The sequence below is a fragment of the Brassica oleracea genome, unplaced genomic scaffold (assembly GCF_000695525.1).
Source record: "Brassica oleracea var. oleracea cultivar TO1000 unplaced genomic scaffold, BOL UnpScaffold01162, whole genome shotgun sequence".
Lineage (NCBI taxonomy): Eukaryota > Viridiplantae > Streptophyta > Magnoliopsida > Brassicales > Brassicaceae > Brassica > Brassica oleracea.
This window is the reverse complement of record NW_013617719.1, coordinates 2,687-23,124: the sequence shown is the minus strand read 5'-3', so window position 1 is coordinate 23,124 and position 20,438 is coordinate 2,687. Positions and strand designations below refer to the sequence as shown.

The 20,438-nt window shown below is 36.3% G+C and overlaps 2 protein-coding genes and 1 long non-coding RNA gene across 8 annotated transcripts; 2 read left to right on the top strand and 1 right to left on the bottom strand.

Moving 5' to 3' along the window:
* Positions 1 to 1,344: 1,344 nt before the first annotated feature.
* On the top strand, positions 1,345 to 4,450 carry LOC106320986 (glycine-rich cell wall structural protein). Its single transcript, XM_013759319.1, has 3 exons — positions 1,345 to 2,232; positions 2,707 to 3,459; positions 3,958 to 4,450. The coding sequence occupies exons 1-3, from the start codon at positions 1,590 to 1,592 to the stop codon at positions 4,212 to 4,214; spliced, it is 1,653 nt and encodes a 550-aa protein (XP_013614773.1). The 5' UTR covers positions 1,345 to 1,589; the 3' UTR covers positions 4,215 to 4,450.
* Positions 4,451 to 7,232: 2,782 nt separating this feature from the next.
* Positions 7,233 to 8,137, top strand: LOC106320984 (glutathione S-transferase T3-like). Its single transcript, XM_013759318.1, has 3 exons — positions 7,233 to 7,541; positions 7,586 to 7,881; positions 8,110 to 8,137. The coding sequence occupies exons 1-3, from the start codon at positions 7,233 to 7,235 to the stop codon at positions 8,135 to 8,137; spliced, it is 633 nt and encodes a 210-aa protein (XP_013614772.1).
* Positions 8,138 to 17,098: 8,961 nt separating this feature from the next.
* On the bottom strand, positions 17,099 to 19,475 carry LOC106320987. Of its 6 annotated transcripts, none has more exons than XR_001265985.1 (7): positions 19,198 to 19,475; positions 18,447 to 19,081; positions 18,312 to 18,342; positions 18,171 to 18,234; positions 17,946 to 18,007; positions 17,313 to 17,507; positions 17,099 to 17,230 (listed from the first exon to the last, which is right to left on the bottom strand). It is a non-coding gene; the product is annotated as an uncharacterized LOC106320987 (long non-coding RNA). The 6 variants fall into 6 exon arrangements; XR_001265986.1 differs by having other exon boundaries at positions 17,313 to 17,367; XR_001265984.1 differs by having other exon boundaries at positions 17,313 to 17,367; positions 17,946 to 18,000.
* Between the last annotated feature and the right edge of the window lie 963 nt (positions 19,476 to 20,438).

The window sequence follows — 20,438 nt, the reverse complement described above, 5'->3', positions numbered from 1 at the left end:
AAACGAGGCACGTATAATAGTCCACTAACTAAAAACCACTGAAACATAAATACAGCAAAGAGTGTATGATATTTCTACAAGTGATCATCATTACCAGCTTTAATAAATACTAGATTTTAGTCCGTGCAAATGTATTCTGATGTTATTTGTTTTTTATGTCACTATTTAGGGTTGAGCAAAAAAACTCGAATTCGAAGAACCGAACTGATCTCAATCCGAATAAGTAGTTCCAATCCGAACCGAAATTGATTAAATATTTGAATTATTCAAAATTTTGGTATTTGAAGAACTGAAACATAATCCGATCTGAACCGAAGTATTTTGGGTATCCAAAATAGAATTATATACTTATATATATTAATTAACTTTAAATTTAATATATATAAAAACATCCAGAATATATATGATACTTTTAAGTTCATTTAAATACTTGAAAATATATACAAATAATCAAACGTAAATATCTACAATAGTTAAAATATACTCAAAACTCCAAAAATACTTAAATAGTTATTAATTATCTATCCAAATATTTAAATCAAACCTATTTATATGTTGAGTTAGGTACCCTGACATATGTTATTCAATTTATATGTAATATATTTTTTTGCTTATAGATTTTTTTAAAATTAAAGCATACAATAAATTTAATATATTTTAAAATATTTAAATTGGTTATCCAAATCTGAACCGAATACTCAAAGATTTGAATCAAAGATTTGAACCGGACACGAAATCTCAAACAGACCCGAAAATGAACCCGTACGCCCACCCCTAATTATCAGCTTTAATGAATACTAGATTTTGTATTCATATAATTAATCGTATTTTATATATAATTAATCATATTTTATATGTGTCATCAAATAAGTAATCTTATAATTAATAATATTTTATACGTACAATCATATCAATAATCATATATATTATATTTTTAAATTCTAATGTGAAATATAAAAACCATAATTTAAGTTGGTTTTTAAGATTGGGCTTTGTACTGTATTTTTCTTATATATATTTAAAACATTTTTAGAATGGTTATTGGAAAATATGTTAGTAAAAATCAATTTTTGAATATATGTATATTTTTGAATAAATTTTTGATATAAATTAATTTTAAATTATTATTTTGATTTGAATATGTTTATCAAGTAACGTAAGGTCATTACTTTTTAATATATTGTAATGGACTTACAATTTTTTTAATAGCATAAGTCTATCACCTTTTTTTTCCTAACTTAATGGTATCTATGTTTTCGAACAGCATTATATTCTAATAAGATAGATGTAAGTGCTTGTAGAGGACTATATTGCGTATTCACGTCGACCAAAGGAGTCTCTAGACGCCTTTACGAGTCTTGAGTGGGGTTTTCATCTTTATCATGAACATCGGATTAAAGGACGCGTGTTTGCGTCTGTTGATGGAGGTTTTGCTATAAATAGGGCTTGTCGCCATGGTATAATCAAATAAGTATTTCTGATCGAGCTTATATTGTTTGGGAATCTGTCTCAATTGAGTGAGTTTCGTGTGTGTGTGTATATTAACTTTATTAAGAGAGAGAGAGAGAGAGAGAGAGAAAAGAGAGACTATGGGGATGTTTTTAAGAAGGGGCTGGATAGTGGCGTCTGTGTTTATGTTACTGATGTCGACTCAAGTGTTGGGAAAATTATCTAGCAAAGATGATCATGCCAAGAGCAAACACCGACATCACAATAACAAAAGAGACGGTGCTAGTGGAGGTGGAGGTGCTGGAGGTAGTATCGGAGCAGGAGGTGGTGCTGGCGGTGGCATTGGAGTCGGAGGAGGCATAGGCGGTGGTGGTGGTGCTGGTGGAGGTGGTGGTATTGGATCCGGAGGAGGGGGTGGAAGTGGTACTGGTGGTAATGGAGGAAGCTGTGCTGGTGGTCATGGTGGTGGTGGACGTGGTAGTGGTGGTACTGGGGGAGGTGTAGGTGGAGGTGGTGGCGTTGGAGTTGGAGGGGGATTTGGTGGTGGTGTAGGTGGAAGCGCAGGTGGAAGCGCAGGTGGAGGTGGAGGCGGCAGTGTTGGTGGAGGAGGACGTGGTGGTGGACGGGGTAGTGGGGGATCTGGTGCTGGTGGAATTGGCGGTGGAGGTGGTGGAAGTATTGGCGCTGGAGGAGGTGTTGGTGGTTCGATTGGAGGTGGTGGTGGTTCCGGAGGTGGAGTAGGTGGTGGTGCTGGTGGCTTTGGTGGAGGTGGTGTTGGAGGTGGTGCTGGAGGTGCAGTAGGTGGTGGTGCTGGAGGTGCAGTAGGTGGTGGTGCTGGAGGTGCAGTAGGTGGTGGTGCTGGAGGTGCAGTAGGTGGTGGTGCTGGAGGTGCAGTAGGTGGTGGTGCTGGAGGTGCAGTAGGTGGTGGTGCTGGAGGTGCAGTAGGTGGTGGTGCTGGAGGTGCAGTAGGTGGTGGTGCTGGAGGTGCAGTAGGTGGTGGTGCTGGAGGTGCAGTAGGTGGTGGTGCTGGAGGTGCAGTAGGTGGTGGTGCTGGAGGTGCAGTAGGTGGTGGTGCTGGAGGTGCAGTAGGTGGTGGTGCTGGAGGTGCAGTAGGTGGTGGTGCTGGAGGTGCAGTAGGTGGTGGTGCTGGAGGTGCAGTAGGTGGTGGTGCTGGAGGTGCAGTAGGTGGTGGTGCTGGAGGTGCAGTAGGTGGTGGTGCTGGAGGTGCAGTAGGTGGTGGTGCTGGAGGTGCAGTAGGTGGTGGTGCTGGAGGTGCAGTAGGTGGTGGTGCTGGAGGTGCAGTAGGTGGTGGTGCTGGAGGTGCAGTAGGTGGTGGTGCTGGAGGTGCAGTAGGTGGTGGTGCTGGAGGTGCAGTAGGTGGTGGTGCTGGAGGTGCAGTAGGTGGTGGTGCTGGAGGTGCAGTAGGTGGTGGTGCTGGAGGTGCAGTAGGTGGTGGTGCTGGAGGTGCAGTAGGTGGTGGTGCTGGAGGTGCAGTAGGTGGTGGTGCTGGAGGTGCAGTAGGTGGTGGTGCTGGAGGTGCAGTAGGTGGTGGTGCTGGAGGTGCAGTAGGTGGTGGTGCTGGAGGTGCAGTAGGTGGTGGTGCTGGAGGTGCAGTAGGTGGTGGTGTTGGAGGTGGAGTAGGTGGTGGTGCAGGTGGTGGTATTGGTGGAGGAGGTGGTGGTGGTGGACGTGGTAGCGGTGGAGCTGGCGGTGGAGTAGTAGGTGGAGGAGGAGTCGGTGGTGGAGTTGGTGGAGGAGGCCGTGGTGTTGGTGGTGGAGGTGCTGGCGGTGGTGTGGGAGGTGGAGTTGGCGGTGGTGTAGGGGCAGGAGGTGGAGTTGGCGGTGGTGCAGGTGCAGGCGGTGGAGGTGGTGGTGCAGTGGGAGGTGGTGCCGGAGGAAATGCTGGAGGAGGAGTAGGAGGAGTAGGCGGTGGTGTAGGAGGTGGAGTTGGCGGTGGTGTAGGGGCAGGAGGTGGAGTTGGCGGTGGTGCAGGTGCAGGCGGTGGAGGTGGTGGTGCAGTGGGAGGTGGTGCCGGAGGAAATGCTGGAGGAGGAGTAGGAGGAGTAGGCGGTGGTGTAGGAGGTGGAGTTGGCGGTGGTGTAGGGGCAGGAGGTGGAGTTGGCGGTGGTGGTGGAGGAGTGGGAGGTGGTGTAGGAGGTGGAGCAAATGTTGGTGTAGGAGTTGGAGCAGGAGGCGGTGCAGGAGGAGGAGCTGGTGGTGGTCTAGCGGGTGGAGGAGGAGTCGGCGGTGGTGTAGGAGGCGGAGCAAATGTTGGTGTAGGAGTTGGAGCTGGAGGTGGTGCAGGAGGAGGAGCTGGTGGTGGTCTAGCGGGTGGAGGAGGAGTCGGCGGTGGTGTAGGAGGCGGAGCAAATGTTGGTGTAGGAGTTGGAGCTGGAGGTGGTGCAGGAGGAGGAGCTGGTGGTGGTCTAGCGGGTGGAGGAGGAGTCGGCGGTGGTGTAGGAGGCGGAGCAAATGTTGGTGTAGGAGTTGGAGCTGGAGGTGGTGCAGGAGGAGGAGCTGGTGGTGGTCTAGCGGGTGGAGGAGGAGTCGGCGGTGGTGTAGGAGGCGGAGCAAATGTTGGTGTAGGAGTTGGAGCTGGAGGTGGTGCAGGAGGAGGAGCTGGTGGTGGTCTAGCGGGTGGAGGAGGAGTCGGCGGTGGTGTAGGAGGCGGAGCAAATGTTGGTGTAGGAGTTGGAGCTGGAGGTGGTGCAGGAGGAGGAGCTGGTGGTGGTGGTGGTGGTGGCATTGGTAACCGAAGACATTAAATCGGAAAGGGCAGTGACTTAACAATTTGGTACTCCATGCACGTTACTTCCATGCATGCTTAATATTAGTAATGAATAAAACAAGTCTTTCGTTGTGTTGCTGAGCATGACTCGTCTTTTAATGGCTATATCTTTCGTATGTTGTAATGCTTTCTGTTTTTGTTATACCGTTGATTATGTCTCTGGAATCTTCTGTTTCGTTGTAAACTTTGATGTTCACTAAACTTTTTATAATACAAGTAGTTGCAAAAAAATATATAATAGTAATAAAACAAGTCTGTAAAGGAAATCGATTGTAGTCCTTTAGACATGCAATGGATCCCAAGCTCCTTTACTATAGACTAGCCCAATTATCGATAATGTATGTAGTCGTGTGATCTTTGAATAAACTGATAGTTGATTAAAACGCATCGTCAAATATATCTGCGACTGTTAGCAAAAAAAATAATATATATATATATATATCTGCGACAAAAACATAAAATAATATATATTGAACGATATATATATATGGTAACTTTAAACCATCATTAACCCGGAGTTCTTAGAGTGGAGTTTTTAGCGGAAGTTAAAAAACTGTTTCTTAAGTTTTAACTAAAAAAGCTAAGAACCGGTTTTTAAATAAGGACTTTAAAAACCGGTTATTAGCTTTTTTAGTTAAAAGTTAAGAAACAGTTTTTTAACTTGCGCTAAAAACTTCACTCTAAGAACTCCGGGTTAATCATGTTCTTAGTTTTTACGTTCAGAGCTCAAAACACGTCTTCTGACCTTTGATCCCTCTTACTCAGAGACTCTTTTTAGTATTTTAGGCCTCTTATTAGAAGTTCGAACTAGTCTACATGTTAGTGAACTATGAAGTAATCACAAGCTTAAAAACCTAAACAATAAACAGAATTTAAGGACTTAGCATTTTTTAATCAGAAAGTAAAGCATGTTAAACAATAAACAAAGAGGTATTATTGGGTTGAGCCCCTATTATTGGGTTCGCCCTCGAGAGTAAACATGTAGGTTTACCAATCAATAAAAATTTGTTATTAAAAAAAGTATATTGTCAAATTATATTATGCTTTTAAAATAAAAAAGTAAAAATAAATAAAAAATAGTAATAGTTGCAAAAAAAAAAAATTTAAATATTTTTAACGCCGTCGGCAAAACACTAAACCCTAAATCCTAAACTCTAAACTGTAAACCCTTGAATAAACCATAGACCCTTGGATAATTCCTAAACCTTAAATCAAAACACTAAATACTAAATCTTAACAATACTAAACCCTTAATCCTAACTCCTAAACCCTTGGATAAATCCTAAACCCTAAGGTTTATGGTTTATCCAAGGGTTAAGAGTTTAGTGTTTAGTATTTAGAGTTTAGTGTTTTGCCAACGACATTAAAAATATTTGAAAAAATTCTTTTTTTTTAGCAACTACTACTATTTTCCAGTTCAAAAAAAAAACTACTACTATTTTTTATTTGTTTTTATCCAATGATATAGAGATTAGGATTAAGGGTTTAGGATTTTTAAGATTTAGTGTTTAGTGTTTTTGATTTAGGGTTTAAGATTTATCCAAAGGTTTTGGGTTTACCCAAGAGTTTAAGATTTAGAATTTAGTGTTTTGCTGACAATGTTAAAAATATATTTTTTAAATTCTTTTTTTTTACAACTATTACTATTTTTTATTTATTTTATTTTTTTATTTTAAAAACATAATATAATTTAATAATATTTTTCTTAAAAAAAATACTAAATATAAAATAACAAATTCTTATTGGTCAGTGAACCTACAAGTTAACTTCAGGGTGAACTCAACAATAACTCCTAACAAATTTTTACTGGTTGGTGAACCTAGAATAACTCATAAACTCATAAACAAGAATAATTCAATATATCCTAGGGTTCGGTTTTTTCGATTTTGGGATTTTTCGTTTCAAAATTACGGTTTGAATACGATTTTGGTATTAAACGAAAGGGGGGTTTGGTTTAAATCGTTTCAATCGCTTTGTTCATTTTGTTTCTTCTCGATTTTGGTTAGATAAAGGATTCATTGGAATTCAATTCGTTTCTTCTCGATTTTGTGTGTCTTTGTCGATATGTTTGTGTGTCTTTCTCTTTATGAAGATCGTTGCTAATCTGTGCTCCTTGTTTCTCTCTTATGGTCGAGGTTAACGAGAATGGGACAATATAGCTACAGCCAGCCGTCCTCATCATCCGCGGAGGTGGACGTAACCTCACTTCTCGAAGAAGAAGCTCAGTTGTACGCGGATGAAGCTCGGTTGTACGCGGAACGTGCAACGGCGGATGAGGCAGAGAGTAGCTTCGATATAGAGAAAGCGGTTCAGGAGGAGATGAGGGACTTTCAGACGCAGCTAAGGCGGCTTAATGAAGAAGGTACAGAGAGAGAGCAGAAGTTGCTGCTGCTAGAGAAGAGTGTGCACGAGTTAGGAAAGGATTTAGCACGAGTTAAGCTAATGGTGTGCGTACTAGTGGTGATAGCTTTGCTATTCTTCGTTCTACGTGGTAAGTTTTAGAGTTCATTGGAATTAATATATAGATTAATCGATGGTTTTACAACATTTGACTGCATTATCTTATGTTTTTGCAGGAGTTCCTTCAAAGGCTTCAAACGGGACTATTCTATCACCGCACAAGTGGCCAAATAAGTCAGGTACTATGGTTTTAATCACTTCACTTTGGATTTTCTCTTCAAAAGAAATTCATATTGTTAGAATGGTTTGAATGGTGTTTGGTGGTAGAATAAAAATTAGGACAAGAGTAATAAATGCTACTGAATTACTTTATGTCTTTCCAACCCGTTTGATTTGATTGGTTTTAAATAGGCTAGTATGCTTCCTATCATCACCTCTGTTTGCTAGTATAGTACTTAGGATTTCATTGTTGTTAAATGCTTGTAGTTTGCTTCCTATCTTCCTAACTGCTCAACTTTAATTGTATAATAAATAAACATGGCTTACTTAAGCCTCTGTGTAACTACTAGAGTAACACAGAATAAAAACTAGAGAGATGGATGGTTTCACAAACCTTCTGCATAGTCAAATACCTATAGACCTTGAATCACCCGAACCTTATTGGTTCGGGTCTGAAGTTCCTGCTCAGTCTGCTGAGAGGAGGAAATATTCTCCTAGAGAAGATAAGATCCTTATTGGTGCTTGGCTTAACACCAGTAAGGATCCTATCATTGGCAACGAGCAGAGAGTTGGGGATTTCTGGAAGCGTATTGTAGAGTACTACAACGCAAGCCCTCTGCTCGTTGGTCAAACAGCGCGAGAGATTACCTCTTGCAAACAGAGGTGGAGTAGGATCAACGGGGAAGTATGCAGTTTACTGGAAGCTATGATGCAGCTTTGAGGACGCAGAAAAGTGGGGAAAATGATGATGATGATCTGATGAAAGCTGCATTAGATATATTCTTCACCAAGTATGGTTACAAGTTCACACTTGATCACTGCTGGAGGGAGCTGAGGCATGACCAGAAATGGGCCTCGATTTATGTGGCTAAGGAAGGTGGAAAGGAAAAGCGGAGGTCCGTCTTGGAGGTTGATACAGAAGAAGCGGACGTGGGAGATCCAGAGGAGAGACCAATCGGGGTAAGGGCTGCGAAAGGTGGCAGTAAGAAGAAGAAGAAGAGTGGTAAAGAAGAAGAGTTGTCCAAGTGTGTTAGAACTTAAGGAAAAACTTTCAAAAAACAAACTCCTTGATCGCTTGCTGGCGAAGAAAGAGCCTTTATCTGATATCGAAACATCACTTAAACTGAAGCTAATGTCTGAAATGATATGATGTGAACTCTGTGTTGATTGAGGTTGCCTAGTAGTCCCTGTGTACTATGTTGTTTCTTGTTGTTTTACAGCTAAGCTAACATGTTTTTAATATGTTGTTGCAGGTTAGGTGAAGTAGTCACGGGCGTCTAAGTGTTTTGGTCTTTAGCAAGATGAAGTAGTCACGGATACATTTGGAGTAGTGAGAGCATTTTGGATTGTAGCTCCAGCTCACAAGTGACGGGGTAGTTGTTTTCCACTTTTAGGTACTATAAGTACTCGGCCATGTAATAGCTCTCTATGTTTCTCATTGTACTAAACATCAGAAAGCTTTGTAATATTTGTGAACCAAGATCTCCTTCTACTCTTGTAATAGCTCTCTACTCAGGTTTACTTCTTAGTATACTTTTTGATCAAATGAAAATAATAATATTTTTTGACCGTAGGAATATCTACTAATGTCATCATCATCATCATCTGATGATGTCGACGAAAGATTGGATGATATTATCGACCAAATCGTCGAAGATACATACAATGATATTGTGGAGCCCCAACCAAATAATCGACGGAGACGTGCTTATGTAGAACGATATCGTGAAGGAGGCCATAACCGTTTATGGAATGACTACTTCAGCGTAGACGCGACATACTCGGCACAGTTCAGACGGCGTTTTCGCATGAATAAGGATTTATTCATGCGTATTGTCTATGAACTCTCAGAGAACATTCCGTTCTTTCAACATAGACAAGATGCAACCGGGAGGTTTGGTCATACACCGCTTCAAAAATGTACGGCAACAATTCGTCAGCTTGCTTATGGTTCTGCAGCTGATGCGGTTGACGAGTATCTCCGAATTGGTGAGAGCACTGCACTTTTGTGTTTACATAAGTTCACTGATGGAATCATCCGGTTGTTTGGAGATGAGTATCTACGAAGACCCACACCGACGGATCTTCGACGACTTCTCGATATTGGAGAGACACGCGGGTTTCCTGGGATGGTCGGGAGCATTGACTGTATGCATTGGGAGTGGAAAAATTGTCCGACCGCTTGGAAAGGACAATACACACGTGGATAAGGAAAACCGACAATTGTATTAGAGGCTGTAGCTTCACAAGATCTTTGGATATGGCACGCCTTTTTTGGTCCTCCAGGTACCTTAAACGATCTCAATGTCCTCGATCGGTCTCCTGTTTTTTATGACATTTTAGAAGGTCGTGCCCCCAGGGTAAAGTACGTGGTCAACGGGCATCCGTATAAATTGGCGTACTACCTCACAGACGGGATATATCCAAAATGGTCAACATTTATCCAATCTATCACACTCCCCCCAAACTCCTAAACAAGAGTTATTTGCTAAAGTTCAAGAAGCAACCCGTAAAGATGTGGAGCGGGCTTTTGGAGTTCTACAAGCCCGGTTTGCGATTGTGAAAAACCCGGCTCTTTCAATGAACAAGGCAAAGATAGGGAAGATTATGAGAGCATGTATCATACTACACAATATGATAGTCGAAAATGAACGAGATGGATACATTTGATATTTCAGAATTTGCAGAAGGAGACGTCACCAGAAGTTCAGAGGTTGAAACCGAGAGGCCTACAAATCTGAATAATATGTTTCCCAATCAGAATGATCTTCGTGATAGGCAAATACATGAACGATTGAAGAATGATTTAATCGAAAATATTTGGAACAAATTTGGTGAGGAAGATTAATAATTAGGGTATTTTAAGTTTTATCATTGTATCTTTTTTTAAAAAAATTCTATGTATTGTAATATTTTAACTTCTAATAATTTAAAATAATTTTTCATTTTTTTAAAAAACAAAATTTTTTTTCTCTAACGACTCCTAATCGGATATCACCATTGCACCGAGCTTCTTAATATAAATCCTTAACTATTTAAAAAAAAAAATTAATAATAAAAAAATGGTAAGGACTCCCCTTGGGGGATGACCATTGCATATGCTCTAATGTCCTCGTCGCCGTACCACACCCAAGCTCTCTGGCTCTTGTTCATCACCTCTAACACCCTTCCGCCGTTATCTGCAAAACTTGCTTCAGATCTAAGTATGGCTACTCGTGTGTGTGGGGCTCCACACTTATCCTTGTGGCAAGATCTGAAACTTCAACACTGCATCCAAGCCCTTTGGTCCATGGTCTTCACTCGTCATTCTCTGGCTTGTTCAAGTGCTCTGATTTCAACTGTAGATCTGTCTTCCGATGTGTACGACTTCTTTCTCGGCAACCAGATATGGAATCACGACGCTCTGTCTCCACCTCCATTCCAACAGCTCTTTCTTTGCCGGTCATCTCTTCTGCTCCGGTGAAGACACGTTCCCTTCTCAGACTTGTATCACCAGCCATACCATTCTGCTTCTCTATAGACTAGCCCAGGTATCGATAATGTATGCAATCGTGTGATCTTTGAATAAACTGATAGTTGATTAAAACGCACTGTCAAATATATCTGCGACAGTTAGCAAAAAAAAAGAAAAAAAAATTATATATATATATCTGCGACAAAAACATAAAATAATATATATTGAACTACTAGTTGATTTTTCCGTGCTCATGCACGGATATAAATATTTATAAAGTAAATATATTATAATAATTGATTGCTATTTATTTTTAATTTTAAATTAATTTATAATTTATATTAATAATATTATATTACTTTAGTTAGACATATTATTTTAGATATGTTATATCTAGTCGAGTTTTTTTTATAGTCTATTTAGTTATCATTTGGGTATATTCGATTGCATATATTTTTCTAAATTCAACTATTAAATGTTTTATTCAAAATATATTAAAATTTTCATTAATTTTCTTATATGCATTTACGCTTGTTGTTATCTTAAATATGTAAATATATTTTAGGAAAATTAAGTGTACCTTAAGATATATTGTGTTTAGAATAAAATAAAAAATAAACTAAAGTCTTTGATTCCAAATTACATAAATTAATATAACGATAATACTCTAAAGTTTCATGCATATATATATGTACATACATAAGTAACTCATACATTTTTGGAAGTTCATGAACATCATATTAATATTTACAATAATTAAAATATTTTCTAAATTCTAAATAATTTTATGCCTTAGATTTATTGAATGGTAAATTGAAATTTATTTTAAATAATATTAAAATGGGAATTCAGATTTTCTTTGGTATCTTGATTATATATTAAGTTCTACAAACATAAAAATTTGAAAGCAAATTATATATTAAGAAAACATATAATTTTAATAATGATAAAATATAATATATCTCTCTCGTTAAAGTATATAGTGTTATGCTATTTTAAAATATTATGTAAGTATTTGATTTTCTTTGGTATTCACATTATATACACATATATATATATATATATATATTCATATAAAGAAAATATATATACTGTATAAATAAACTATTTTATTACTTCAAAAGTATATTTTATGTTATTTATAAATATTTTTTTAAATGGAATATTACTATTTTCTGAACTTTCTTTTTTAATGAAATCATATTATATATACATATATTTTCGTTTTTAAATTTACTTTTTAAACTTTATAAATATTTTCTTTTTATTATATATGTTATTTGAAAAATTTTAAAAAGGAAACTAAATAAAAAATCTGTAATAGTATTTAAATGTAATACTTTAAATTCATTAAAAGTATCAGTGTAATCAACCATCGTGAGAGTTAACGTGAACGCGACACATTGGAAGCTGACTTCTCAAATAATATTATAGATATATATATGGCAACTTTACGTTCAGAGCTCGAAACACGTCTTCTAACCTTTGATCCCTCTTACTCAGAGACTCTTTTTATTATTTTAGGCCTCTTATTAGAAGTTCGAACTAGTCTACATGTTAGTGAACTATGAAGTAATCACAAGCTTAAAAACCTAAACAATAAACAGAATTTTAGGACTTAGCATTTTTTAATCAGAAAGTAAAGCATGGTAAACAATAAACAAAGAGGTATTATTGGGTTCACCTCCTATTATTGGGTTCGTCTTCGAGGGTAAACATGTAGGTTTACCAATCAATAAAAATTTGTTATTTTATATTTATTATCTTAAAAAAAATAAAATGTTGTCAAATTATATTATACTTTTAAAATAAAAAAGTAAAACTAAATAAAAAATAGTAATAGTTGCAAAAAAAAATTAAATATTTTTAATGCCGTCAGCAAAACACTAAACGCTAAATCATAAACCCTAAACTGTAAACCCTTGAATAAACCATTGACCCTTGGATAATTCCTAAACCCTAAATCAAAACACTAAATACTAAATCTTAAAAACACTAAACCCTTAATCCTAACCCTTAAACCCTTGGATAAATCCTAAACCCTAGGGTTTATGGTTTATTCAAGGGTTAAGAGTTTAGTGTTTAGTATTTAGGGTTTAGTGTTTTGCCAACGACGTTAAAAATATTTAAAAAAAATCTTTTTTTTTAGCAACTACTACTATTTTCCAGTTCAAAAAAAAAAAACTATTACTATTTTTATTTGTTTTTATCCAATGATATAGGGATTAGGATTAATGATTTAAGATTTTTAAGATTTAGTATTTAGTGTTTTTGATTTAGGGTTTAAGATTTATCCAAAGGTTTAGGGTTTATCCAAGAGTTTAAAATTTAGGGTTTAGTGTTTTGCTGACAGTATTAAAAATATATTTTTTAAAATTCTTTTTTTTTTTGCAACTATTCTTATTATTTATTTATTTTATGTTTTTATTTTAAAAACATAATATAATTTGATAATACATATTTTTTTTTAAAAAAATACTAAATATCAAATAACAAATTCGTATTGGTTAGTGAACCTACGAATTAACCCGAAGGTGAACTCAACAATAACTCATAGATAATTTTTTATTGGTCGGTGAACCTAGAATAACTCATAAACAAGAATAACTCAATAATGTCCTCGTCGCCGTTACCACACCCAAGCTCTCTGGCTCTTGTTCATCACCTGTAACACCCTTCCGCCGTTATCTGCAAAACTTGCTTCAGATCTAAGTATGGCTACTCGTGTGTGTGGGGCTCCACACTTATCCTTGTGGCAAGATCTGAAACTTCAACACTGCATCCAAGCCCTTTGGTCCATGGTCTTCACTCGTCATTCTCTGGCTTGTTCAAGTGCTCTGATTTCAACTGTAGATCTGTCTTCCGATGTGTACGACTTCTTTCTCGGCAACCAGATATGGAATCACGACGCTCTGTCTCCACCTCCATTCCAACAGCTCTTTCTTTGCCGGTCATCTCTTCTGCTCCGGTGAAGACACGTTCCCTTCTCAGACCTGTATCACCAGCCATACCATTCTGCTTCTCTGTAGACATGATCTGTTAGCCTCTTCGGCTCTGGACTCTCACCAGAAAATCCGCTTGCAGCTGCACATACCGATGAATGCTCATTCTATCGAAGCTTACTAGACTTCACTGACCATCGGCTCGGCGTTGGCGCTGGAGTGGGAGTTTTCTGCCTGAACTCAATGCTTACTCTCTTGGAATCTATTGTTAAGCCCATCTATCTGTCCGATGTGAATATGAAAAGCTCAGAAGTACGCGTCTCTTTCTTTGGTGCAATCTTTGGAGTTAACTCCAAATTTCTAAGCAAAGTTCATCATCAACGTCCAACTCCAACAAGTGCTAGTATCAAATCAAGTTCATATTAGGTTGGAGTCTCTTAAAGCTTGAAGATTGTAGTACCTTAGTCTTTTTTTCTTTCAAAATGGCTAGCAAAACTTCATCATGCTGGAGCCATGAGAGATCCTTTTCCATCTTCCTCCTCTTTGTGGGAGTGAAAAGTTCCATCAAAATTCCTCATGTGAGGTACTTTTCTTTTGGCTTCAAAGCCAAGAAACTTCGTCGATTTCCTTACCGCTTCTTGCCTTGTGTAATGGTTCGTTTGGGACTAAAAGGTACAACGAGACTCATCCAAATGAGAATCGGGGTATCGTGACGGTGACTATTTCCACGGTTGAAGATTTTGAAGGACAATGTAATCTCTTTGTGAGTTTGCTCGTGTGTGTGGTACCTTTAGAATCTCTTTCAACTTATTATCAAACTTGTCTAAGTTTGTGTCTCTATATCTTCATGGCCTTGTTTATAAAATTTCCATTAGACCTGCACATCGAGTTCTTGATGTTGCTCTTATCTTTGTATCAGGTTAAGCTTATGAATGAAAAATTGTTGTGTTAAAAAAAAGTCTTATACAAATAAGTGTTACCAAGTATCTCGAAGTCTTACTAAAGTTGGTATACCATTATCAATTTTACTATATGTTACTTAGTTACATAAACAAACAAGTTTAACTAAGTTAAACAACCGCTAAAACAAGTTTTATCAAGTCTTATGAGTGAGTTACATATGGAACCACATTTGTGTTTTCTTACATGTACAAACACATTGACCTGGATGAACACTTTTTGCTAGGACAAAATTGTCCTTTTGTAAATGGACTCGGTCACCTGGTTAAAAAAAGAAATAGTGAAACTAATAATTGTTGTTTGGTTGATGAAAATAGGTTTATGGATAATTGAGTTTAATTTTGGACCCTTCGATAAAAATCAAAAGAATTTCATCCAATTGTTAAAAATAAAAATACAAATAATTGGGCGATATAAGTTTATAAATTAATGAATTTAATTATTGTTCGTTTGATCGTGCATAACAAAAAAATCTTCCAGTTAAAACGAAGAAAGTAAAAAGTTTGATTTACGTTATTTTTTACATTTTTAATTCCTGTTTATATTTGATTTATCTTTATTTCATATTCAGTTTTCACTCCCCTTCTTTCATCCTAATAATTATAATTTGTGCAATTAAATTAATCAATACTATTAAAATATGAGACTTTTGAGATCTCCTTGATTTATTTTAGTATTTGCAAATGTGCCACTGAAATATATTAAGCTTTAAACGTTAAATTACTTAAAATATCTTGACGAGATCTATAAAATATTTGAACAAATTTTTTTGAATAACCAAATATCAATATCTTAAAATTTTAAATTACCTAATATAATTCCCATATGATTTGCATTAGATATGTTTTTTCTATTTCTATACTAATGGTTTCGCCGTGCTACGCACAGAGTATAGCTTAATTATGTTGGATAATATTTTTTTTTTGGAAAACTATTTTTTTATATTCTAAGCTAACACTTTGACTTATGATAAATAATACAATTTCTAGAAATTTTGCAATGGTTAGTTGAATTTTTTTTATTTAGTATTAGTAGTCTAATGTTGTTGCCATTTGTCTCGAATGAGAGAGTTGTTATTGGGACAGCTCCAAGACAAGATCATATTTTCATTTACCACTAGGGTCGGCCCGGGCTAGGTCCGGATTTTTTGTTTAGTTTGTGTTTTTTGTTTAAATTTTAATTTTGATTCTATATTTTGTATGTTTATTTAATATATAAATAGCATAACCTATTAAAAATATAAATAGTATAATTTAAGACTGGTTCGTGCTAGAATATTTGCCATTTGTTTAGTGACTTAATCGTATTCATTTTCAACGTTAGTTTGTGGATGAGAAATGTCGATTGGAATGTAATAGCGTGTTTGTTATTATATACCCTTGAGATGCTTATGTAACGTTGCCGTTGGGAGTCTGTAAAGACATATTATTTGGTAAAATGTTTAAGGCTAATTTTGTGTATAAGCTAAGTAATTTTAATCCAGAATTTGCAAACGAAGATTTAATTTACAAACTGGAGCCAAATCCAAATTACTAATAAGTTAAGTTACAATTATATAGAAGTGATTGAAAAATGTATGGAAATGTTAGAAATGGATCCTCAGATATCGAAAATAAAGAAAATTTGGAAGAGTAACGAAGAAATTTTTTGTATTGCATCAAATTACTCTAGATACAAAGTAAGCTCTTTGGAAATCCTTAATCTTAGCCATTAAGTAGTCAAGCAAATAGAGAAAGAAAACACTATTAGTAGTAAAATAACATAAAACACACACACACCACTTAGATTATAGCGCAATTCTCCTAAATTCAAGTTTTGGTCACAAAAATAGAGCACAAAGAGGAAAATGACCAAAATGTTTCATTTAATAGGTAAAATGAAACTAATACTCTAGATATAAAAAATAAAAAAAATAAAAAAATATAGTTTTAGATTATATGTTTGCAAATTTGAATTTTTTTTTTATAAAAATGTATTTTTTTTAAAAAAAAATCGATTTTTTTTTATTTTATTTTTCAAATTTTATTTTTGTAATTCGAAAATACTTTTTGAAATTAATTTTAAAATTTTTATTTTCAAATTTTTAATATTTATTTTTTATTTTATAAAATTTTAAACCTCAATCTCAAATCTTCGCCCTTTAACTCTAAACCCTAAGTTTGGATTAATTAATTCTATGGGTATAAATATATATTTCCTTTTTTAATAAAATATTTTGGTAATTTTCATCTTTGTGGTCTATTTTTGTGACCAAAACTTTTTTTATTGCTATGGTAGTGTATTTTTCTAGATTATATGTACGTATCTTTCGTTTATTTATTTATTTTTTATTTTTTTTATCTTTCGTTTTTAAATTTACTGGATTTTTATGGAGTCAAGCTCTCAGGCTCCTTCTCTTTTTGTATATGCCACACCTGTTCTCTAACTATACACCTATTATATACTTGTTTATCTTTCGTACGCCCATAAATCTGTTTGGTTAATGATGGAGGGGCTGATGAGAAGTTGAAATGAAGCTTAGAAAACCTATGAACAAAGATATAATCCTTTGTGTGAACTATCTGAAGTTAATTTTTTTTCAAAAAAAAAAAAACTATCTGAAGTTAATTTAAATATAACTATTCATCATAAGCTGCTAATTACGACATTTAAAAAGCATGCATGGAATTTACCTTTTACAAACTGTCACTCGTTATACAAAGGTGGAAATATATTAGCCACTCCTTCAAATCTGTATCACCTCGTGACATTACTAATCCTGCACCTATGGACTCAAATCGGCTCATAACCCTTCAGAGAGAGGTATCACTACCTCATCCCAATCTAACTTCCAGTGATCCATTATACCAACGATACCAGTATATGCGATTGTGTCACGATCATGTATGTTTACGGCCTGTGAGAAGTTTTTGTGGCCTAAGCTGGGCATAGATACATATCCAAATCTATCATCCAGGTCCAGGACGAAAGCAACTTTTTTATACTTCTCGGTCACCTTGTTCCATCTTGCTACCTTTTCTGCAAGTTATTATGTTCTAATGATCAATATAGATATCTCAAAAGAAGCAAATAAGTTGCTAAAAATAAACTCTCTTCACACTTCGAAAATATAGCTTGAAGCTCTATGTAGTCAAATACATATTAGCTCTCAAATTCTGTCGACAAACAGCAGAGGAAAATGAAAAACATAAAGATTAATATGTCTGCGCTAAATTAACATATAGCTTAGCGTGGCAAGTTGGAAAAGATCATAAGCACCATCTATGTAGCTTATGCATGCATCAAGACATAGCCCCTGTCACCATAAGCATGTAATTTTGATCAACCGCAGATACATAATGTGAAGGAGAAAGGTGAATCAAGAACATGACCTTAAGTTAAAATAAAATGTGAAGCAACCCTCTATTACTCAATAAGAAAATTATAGATAAATACATTAAAAGACATGATTGGTAAAATGGTCATAGAAGGGGTTGAAAGAATGATCTCAGAAGGTATGAACCCAAGAGTGAACCCAATGGTGTTGCAATCATTCATACACATGAACAATGGATACTTTTAAGCACAAAGAAAAATATAGTTCAAACTCCAGTTCAGTGTTTCCTCTGTGTGATCATCTTATAAACTACTTAAATTAGATCCAATGGTGGTGGATTATATTATAACATATGCATCAAAAAAAATGATAGATATTCAAGTTAAGAAAAATTCAGAAGTGTGTTGATGAAATTACTCAGTAGTGTTTGTACTCCATGAATTCAGTAGCACAAAGAGAACACCATGAATTCCTGAACACTTGCAAAAACGAAGAGACGTCAATAACACAACAATATACACACTGTTTCTGTATTTAAACTTGATTTACAAAGAAAACTAAGCTAGGAATTATAGAGTACTCTGTTCGCAACGGATTCATAGCTAAACAATGTGTAGTGCAAGAAAAAAAAAGATGACTTACATTAATTATTTCTTAAGTCTTCAGATCTTTCCGCTCAAAAGAGCCAAATATGGACTCGAACTTTCTGCGTGACAAATAAAAACCAGAAGATAAATAAGAAAACACATTGAAAACCTGGAAATCCATTGTTATGGAGCTTACACTTTGAAACCCCTAAAACTCAGTTACGTAGCTGCCACGAAACCAATAGAAAACGAAAGCAAAATTCAGTCAAAGAATACAGAGAAAGTAGTCATAACAATACATATGGATGAGAAAAGATCTAAGGAAACATACGATTGGCTGGGTCATAATCCTCTGGACTTTGGTGGTCGCCATGGCTGTCGACGTTTTGAGATCTCTCTAAAGCTTTAGAAAATTTGTAAAAAATATCTGAGAGGACCAAAGCCGATATCAGTGAGACAACGATTGGTGGACCCATCCCCGGACGCGTCTGCTGATGATTAGGTGAGCAGTATTAGCAAGAACGTTAGGTTAAAGTCGATGGAGAAAGCAAGCGGAGACTGATGAGGTCGCCGCACTTCGACGGTTGTGCTACATCGACCGGCTTTGAAGTCAGTAAGAAGGAGAGAGGAGTTTGCCAATGAATCAAATGAAGAGGAGTCCGACAGCCTGAAGTTTGGGTTACACCGAGCCACATCGAAACCGGTTATGGAATACATCGACCCCACCGTGAGATAGGGACCAATGGTGGCTGGCATAAGATTTGCTTGAAAGTAAATCGTAGAAAGTCACAACTAATAAACGCTCAGTGAAAATTCTTATAATTTGGGGAAAATCAACTTATATACATACAATCGGAATTCTAAAACGGAAGCAGGAGCGTATCTACGGACATCAGTTCATCACCTCGCCTGATGTTCCTTGCCTCTCAGAAAGGCAATAACCTAACCTCCACTGTGGAAGAACATCTGCCAGATTTCAAATCGGAAAGGAAAACTCGAGCATTAGCAAATTTTTCAGAAAATAAGGAGATTACTTTGTTCTAATAGATTGATAGGATGCTATAGATTGTAGGGATGTTAACCTTATTATAGTCGAACCACCACCGCTTTTGAAGAGATATCGTGTAGATTGATTTAAAGAGAGAATTTAATAGCAACGATTCCGTAATCGACTGATTACTTGATCAGTAGGAAGAAGATGAATAGCTCGTTGGAAAATCTAGATTCACTACGGCGCCGATTGATTGCTGGATCCTGAGGAAGAAGAATCAGTTTCCATGGAAACCCTAAATGCACCTACGGCGGAGAAGGAGAGCGATAGAAGGCATAATTAAAAACGCAGCGTTTAGAATACATCATATCACGGTCTGGTTCGGTATAGGCTCAACAATGCAAAACGTCCATATAAATTATTAAGACAGGCCCAACGGACTGACGTGAAAAATAAAATGAAAGGGAGCGTTTTATTAGTTGGACAAGTGTCACGCCCACAGCCACTTTTCTACGTGGAGGGCCAGGTAAACACTCCTTTATATAATAAGATTTGGACTTTTATTATAAGTGAGGAAATGCTATTTATTGAAGAATTCGATGTGGGTATACTTTCTAATCAAGATAGATAATTAAAATATTATTGGACAATGTAAACGAAAAGGTTAATAGATGAGCGATTAAATAAAGAACTTGTTCTTTCCATGGTCTTCAAACTACATTTGGCAGAGATTCAGATTTCAAATGTGAAGCTTTTGTAGAACCCGAATGCATAATGTAGTTGTTGCTATCATCGGCTATCAATGATAAGATTTATCTCAGAAACAGAGAATGGTCAATGGACATGACAACATGCTTTATGCCTGGGACCGTGAGACATAAAATAAGATTCAATTCACCTGTGTAAGAGCATTTACAAGGAAAAGAACTGGCGTTCACATGAGAATGAGTGAGAACAATGGAAGTTGTGATATAACTATTTGTTTGACAAAGTGTAACTTTTAGATATCTTACTTCAAATATAATCACCTTCTTATTTTCATCGCAAAAATGTGGCAAACGGAGAACATGGCGTGTTAGCTTAGCTGTAGAGCAAAGGGTTTCAACACATGAGAAGTGGAGAGAAATTGAAGTCTGTAATGGGAATATTTGAGTCCATTAAAAATTCAATTAATCATATGAAATTTGTAGTGACTCAAGAGCATAATATTGTTAGTGGGAAATATCAAGTAATCACAATGACATAAATGTTTATTCAGACAACATTTAGGTTTTGAGATATAAATGTTTCTTCAGATCCAGGGATTATGTTTAACATAAACTAGAGATTGAT

Bases quoted from the DNA above. Each gene is read 5' to 3' on its own strand.
- LOC106320986 (XM_013759319.1), top strand. From the start codon at position 1,590: ATGGGGATGTTTTTAAGAAGGGGCTGGATAGTGGCGTCTGTGTTTATG. The intron at 2,233-2,706 runs GTGCTGGAGGTG...GAGGTGCAGTAG, and splicing joins TGGAGGTGGTGTTGGAGGTG to GTGGTGGTGCTGGAGGTGCA. The intron at 3,460-3,957 runs GTGGTGCAGTGG...GAGGTGGTGCAG, and splicing joins AGGTGCAGGCGGTGGAGGTG to GAGGAGGAGCTGGTGGTGGT.
- LOC106320984 (XM_013759318.1), top strand. From the start codon at position 7,233: ATGGATGGTTTCACAAACCTTCTGCATAGTCAAATACCTATAGACCTT. The intron at 7,542-7,585 runs GTATGCAGTTTA...TTGAGGACGCAG, and splicing joins GGAGTAGGATCAACGGGGAA to AAAAGTGGGGAAAATGATGA. The intron at 7,882-8,109 runs GTGTGTTAGAAC...ATGTTGTTGCAG, and splicing joins AAAGAAGAAGAGTTGTCCAA to GTTAGGTGAAGTAGTCACGG.